The following is a 6,000-nucleotide window of genomic DNA, read 5'->3' as shown; positions in this document are numbered from 1 at the left end:
AGATCTTAATTAAAGAAGTTTCTATTTTGTTTGTAGATTTTTGTTAATCAGGGCTCTTAATAAAAAAAATTAACTAATAATGAGTTTATTATAGACTTTGCTATAAGGATATGTGGATAAGTCATGGGGATAATGGAATGATAACAATCCTTTCTTGGGGCCATGATGGATTAGTAGTTCAGCTGGATCTTCAAAAGAGGAGCAGCTTGAGTATCTCCAGCCAAGGCCAACAGGCTCCATCCATGCACATGCAGACAGATACTCCTCTTCTGGGATTTACTTCTATCATGTTTAAGGAGAAATGAGAGGCCAGAGCAGCCTGTGTCATTTATAGATTGAGTCCTAGTGCTTTACTCTCCCCACACTGCAGCAGTGACAGCCATTTTGTTTGTTTACAATCAAGTCCATTAAAGGAAAGTCTCCAGCCCTCCTAAGACCATACTGGGACCAGGAAGACCTCACCAAACAAAAACCTCCAAGGTGTTCTGTAATTATGCACTATTATGAATTAGTTTGAATGGTTGGTCACAGTTTTGCCTTTTCAACAAGAAACCTGGATGGAAAATTAGCATCATAACAGTTTCCTCACTCTGTTATTCTGGAATGATGGCACCCTCCCTCTTTCTCTCAGATCATATGGTTGATCATTGTCTACAACAAGATTGCATAAATACAGTCTGCCTCTATATGAAATTTGTGTATAACGGCAAGTGTGAAGTTACTTAAAAAATAAATAATGTTTTTGTTTGTTTGTTACAGAGTTTCAGATGTTGTCCAAACAGTTACTAAGACTGTGATCCCACCTCACCAGCAGATGCTGGAAATCATTCCCTCCTTTGCTGAGGATGAGGACTGTCAGAAGGTCCCTCCAATCAGATATCTCCTTAGATGAAGTCATATAATGCAGCCTCCACTGGGGATCAACAGTGGGTTGGGTTTTAACTGTGATCATTATTGTATTATTCTAATGAGCAAAATTCTGGGAGCCAAAATGATCTCTTTAATCAAGTTCATTCTGCTATTACAAATTTCTGTTAATAAACAGAAATTAGATTACACATTGATAACGCCATGTTTCTGTTTGTTTGGTATGGGGGCACAGCTTGAATATTCCAGCAATGCAAGTCCACTGGCAACAAATATTTGCCGTGTTTTTCCTAGTACTATAAATTACCATTTTGGAGACACAAAATGTCTTACAACAACACCATGGATGTTCTCCATACTATCTGTATTGAAAAACAGAATGCCTTAATGCCCCTATTCAGACTTGCCCTTTGTTATGCAACCCTCAACACATGCCACTATTGGCCAGTCACAGTAGGACAATGTAAAGACAATGAGAACACTCACCCTAAGCCTGTCTGATCCATTTTATTCATGTTACCTAGTGTTATAAAACACTTTTTCCCCCCATCTGTTGCATCTCTGCATGATAGGGAGGGTGGGTTCAACCCTTCATTATGTGACTAGCAACTGCTGTAGAGAATACGGGTCTACCTCAGAAAACACTTCTACTGGGTGAAACCTTACAGGCTCCTTACTGCAATTTGAAGGCGTTGTTGCAGGACAAAATTGGCCTGGAAACTGTAGCACTATTTCCTCATTTCTTTGTCTTTCTTTGATCTATTTTTCCAGAAAATGACCTAACAGAAAAACATTTTTTAACCTTAAATAAGGCTAAAATTTGACCAACTGCTTATAACCTTTTTAATAACACTGCAGACTACTTATAAGCAACTGGGCATCAGTGATTATTGGCATTCGTGCAACCATTCCCTAGAGAGGATTTAGATGAATTGCTGCAGTGTCTGTCAGCAAGCCTCAAAACTTCTAAAAAGACTTGAACATGACGACCAGTGTTTTAAGGAAAAGCCTATGTATGCACATGCATAGTGTTTAAACAAGGGTTTTTAGGTGAAGTGTAACCCCACCCCACCCACCCCCTTTCCATCTGGATACTCTTGCTCTCTCTCATTCCAGCACACACACAGAAAGGACACACGGTGACCTTCTTGCTGGGGAGTCGAGCAGACGGTCCAAAAGCACTACAGCAGGAGTCTGTGATGAGGTGTTGAAATGACCGTCCTCCTCATCCTTAAACCTCAACATCAGCACAGGGCTCCCCTCTTCCTTTGGGATTAAGAGCCAAGCAGAAACCCCCATGTTCGCTCATTCAGAGAGTGTAATTTTCTTAACAGACGGTATGTAGCAGTGAACTTATCACACAGCTGGTAAAGAGAACATTTAATGAGACTGGCATAAATGAAATTGTTTAGTGTAGATTCACATCTGGGTACTGGTCATGAAGGTATTGGAGACAGGTCTAATTCCTCTTCTCTGCATGAGTTAAGATGCATTTAACCCATTTTAAAATGTAGTTGAGGTCAATAATCTATTTTCATGGCTATATTTGACAATACCTTATTACTCCTAAGTAAGAATGTGGATGGGGGTAAAATACATACATGAGAATAAAAGAATAACAAGCACATTTATGTCAGAGAAAATTGACTAAATTCTGGCATGAAAAACTGCCATTTCCTAATCTCTAACTAATGCTATTATTCTGGAGCAATTTTTAGTTTTACTAATATGACTGCAGTTTTTAGCTTAGCTGAGGGCTGACATCCATGTTCATTTCATATATTCATGTAACTTGAAATAATTTTGCAAAAAAATCTCAAACTTTTCCAAAAAGTGTTTATTTCACTATACACCACATTTATCCATATTATATCAAAAGTATTAATCCAGTCCACCAATGGCAGTCGTTCAAATGTAACCAATGATGTCACTGCATATGATAGGCTGCCGACTTCCTGTCTTCATGAGGGCACTGAACTGGTAGAAGTCTGTTTCTAGCTGGTGCAGACCTGTGTGTGACTGGTGGAAGAAGGGCTTTGGTGTCTGACACCCCACAGGACATGACATCCGTTTCGTGCAAGGTTCCTCAGACCTCCCACGCCCTTCCACGCCCTTTGACATGCTGGTCAGTTTCCGCCTCATGTTAACCAGAAAGTCCTTGGCCAGTTTGCGGCTCGGATTAGGCTTCATTTCGCTCGACTCGAGGCACTCAGGAAGGTCCATCCAGTTTTTGATGAGGTCTGCAAAGCTGTTGTCACCCAGCACCAGCGGCTGCCGGTTGCGCCCCCTGGTCAAGAGAGCCGTGGTCCAGTCCCCTGGCTCACTGGCCTCAAACGAGGTCCAGCGCTCCAGACATGCATCTGACGTGGACTTGGGCCGGACGCGGTGCGTACGGGCACAGGCGGATGACGAGACGCGCACGTTCCGTGTGCGCCGCAGCACCACGCCTTCGTCCTGCCACGACGCCTCTGAGTAGCCAGAGTCAAAGTCCAGGCTCTTCTCACTGCAAGGCGAGCCCCGGGGCAGGCGACCGAGACCATCCTCCTCGTCCTCCTCCTCCTCCAGCGGGCTGGCAAGGCAGCAGGCCGAGTCGTAGGCACTGCCGTCGCTGGACTGGCAGCTCTGCGGACGGCTGGCCAGCTCCCGCTGCTTCTCCCTCCTGTGGCAGGCACGTGTCACAGCATACGAGCGGCGGGGTGGCTCGCTGGGCTCGTGCAGCTGCTTTAGGTCCTGCAGGGAGCGCATCATGTATTGCATTGGGTCCCACAAGCAGCTTCCCGAATCTCGAACGCACAGCTGGACGAAGGCGAAGCAGACGGAAAATGGAGAGGTTAGAACAAAGCAACTTCAGAGGATATGAGGACCACAAGTGACTAATCTTCCCCTTTGATTCACATAGAAGGAATCCAACTAGTCATTATTGAACAGGCAGTGTTTAACAAGGCATACAGTAAGTAACCACAGGCCATTTAGTGTTTTTCTAAAGGCAATGGGGCATTTTAGTGAGAAAAAGTAGCAGTGTGAGTGTCTCTGCTCTGCATGCAGAAAGATCTGTGTCTGCTATGAGAGCGGGAGGCAAGCAGAGGAGAGGAAAAGGAGGGAAAAAGTGCAACACGTCCCCTGTGCGCCAGCCTGCAGGAAAGTAGCTTGAGAGGAAATTACATCATTTTCTAACTACGCTGCACAATGTAGGTCATAGTTCGTTATGAAGAATAAACTATTCTTTCTTTGAGACCATGGCAATGGACGGCAAAAACAATGCTTCGTCCCAAAATGGGCCTTGGATGTCAAATAAATGCTATGATCAGATATGTTGCCCAGATGTAAAATGTCAAATATATGATCAGATTTGTTGTGAAAAGCTAAAACCAAAGTCTAAACATCTCAAATCCAAACTAATTGTCTGAAAGTCACCTGATCGCATCTCACACGAGATGACCACACTAAAGCAATACTATTCCTCAGCCACTTCCTCTGAGGTAATCAGTTGTGCAGTCACGGGGGTTTCCAAAGGGTCTACAAACTTTTCCCAAAAACTTCTCCTGGAGCTGCATAAATTCACTTGCAGCCAGGCTACCGCTTCCATTTTTTTTTTCGCGGAATCCCTGTGAGTGCATTAATATCGTTAATTTATAGGCTACGGCGAGACTGGAGGCACTACTAGGCGACCACTGAACACTCGGCGTTTGTTGTCACAGCTGTGAGAACTTAAGCTAGCGAGTTCTGGGTAAACGCCAGCGGTTGCTTAAGGCTATGAAAAATGTATACAGTTGGGTGTAGGTTATTTTACTTAAATCCAAACCTTTTCCCGATCTTTCATATGCATTCTCGCCGTTTCAGTTTAACCTTTTGCTTTAAGTTGTTTCTACGTGTAAAATTTAAAGACCAAATTAAAGTCACAAAGCCAACCAAGACGTTTCAGTTTAGCATTAGCAATTCTATATCAGCAATGATCAGCTTTGTGCTTTACGTATGAAGCCATTAACTAAGTGTCCGATGGAACAATACAAGGTGTTGCATGAATTTGTTGCACGATAGCTGTAGTAAAGTGCAGAACCATTTGGTGCGCCTCTCATGTGACGCTTGCATCTGTGTCAAAGATGCAAACTTACTCTCTGCCAAACGACATTGCGTTGAAAAGAATTACCCTGAACATATAATGAAGAGTTCTAGTTTAGGCAAAGAGATTCTGAAGTAATTGATGTTCAGGATTACGCCACATAACGTAATACGCTCTTGTAATTAAAACGGTTTGTAGTGAGAAGAAAAAAAACTAAAACTAAAAAACACATTGCCTGAGAGAACAACGTATCTAAATATATAAAAGTTTTACAATTAAATACTTACCATAGTTTTCTCCACCGTCTGTGATATTTCCGAATACCTGAGAATAAAATATTACAAAATTAGGCATTTGTTTTGAAGTTAAACTCCATACCATATAATCAGTTAGTCATAAACCTTGCTTTGTATGTGAATACTAACCGAGATATGTGGTGCAAGTTCTCCAAGTTGGAAAACACTCAGCGCTTCTAGTGCAAGATGTTCTTCCAATTCCTAGGATCCGTCAAAGCGCATTTGGTACGAAAGTCTGCCAGTGCGCGGTTTTGAGAGCAGCGTTCGTTTCCCGTTAGTGACGTTCCAACCAGTCAACGCTGAGCATCGTGCAGCCATCCAATAGAAACTACTTGAAATCTGAGTTTGGAGGGGGGGGGCCGCTTCTCACCTGTAAATTCCACACATTTACACACATAATTTGTTTTGTAAGCCCCATCAGGTATTTCTTATTGATGTAAATGGAGGTTTAAAAGTATATTCAAATGGAGGAAAACAATGACCATATTGTATAATTTACATTAGATAATCCGCTATTATTCAAATCTGATCAGTTTAATATTGTTGTTAAAGTAAGATATAGCATTTTCAACATTAACCTGGTAAACTTTATGTGATGTGATTGACGACCATGAAATTTTTTTTTTGAGATTGTTGTTAATATTTATATGGGATATACAATTTAAACTAGTCACAATTAATTATAAATATGTCATCGCAATTCCTGAAGCTATTTGACTTTAATTCTATTATTTTATTAAATATGTCATCGCAATTCCTGAAGCAGTTTGACTTTAA

At 41.9% G+C, this 6,000-nt stretch overlaps 2 protein-coding genes across 3 annotated transcripts in view; one reads left to right on the top strand and one right to left on the bottom strand.

Annotated features, from left to right (window-relative positions):
* uba7 (ubiquitin-like modifier activating enzyme 7) overlaps positions 1-1,061 on the top strand; it is a 32,394-nt gene extending 31,333 nt beyond the window's left edge. Inside the window, exon 24 of the mRNA XM_027000665.2 lies at positions 760-1,061. Within this exon, the coding sequence (XP_026856466.2) occupies positions 760-892 (133 nt within the window). The 3' untranslated portion in view covers positions 893-1,061. The remainder of the gene's footprint in view (positions 1-759) is intronic.
* Positions 1,062-2,686: 1,625 nt separating this feature from the next.
* Positions 2,687-5,444, bottom strand: inka1b (inka box actin regulator 1b). Of its 2 annotated transcripts, none has more exons than XM_027000550.2 (3): positions 5,353-5,444; positions 5,215-5,251; positions 2,687-3,663 (listed from the first exon to the last, which is right to left on the bottom strand). In XM_027000550.2, exons 2-3 carry the CDS (start codon positions 5,215-5,217, stop codon positions 2,776-2,778), a joined length of 891 nt encoding a protein of 296 aa, XP_026856351.2. In that variant the 5' UTR covers positions 5,218-5,251; positions 5,353-5,444; the 3' UTR covers positions 2,687-2,775. The 2 variants fall into 2 exon arrangements, with proteins under 2 accessions (XP_026856351.2, XP_026856352.2); XM_027000551.2 differs by having other exon boundaries at positions 2,687-3,597.
* Between the last annotated feature and the right edge of the window lie 556 nt (positions 5,445-6,000).

Source organism: Electrophorus electricus, chromosome 3 (assembly GCF_013358815.1).
Source record: "Electrophorus electricus isolate fEleEle1 chromosome 3, fEleEle1.pri, whole genome shotgun sequence".
NCBI classification, from domain to species: Eukaryota; Metazoa; Chordata; class Actinopteri; order Gymnotiformes; family Gymnotidae; genus Electrophorus; species Electrophorus electricus.
Note: the sequence above shows the minus strand (reverse complement) of the source record. Positions and strands in the feature narration are given on the sequence as shown.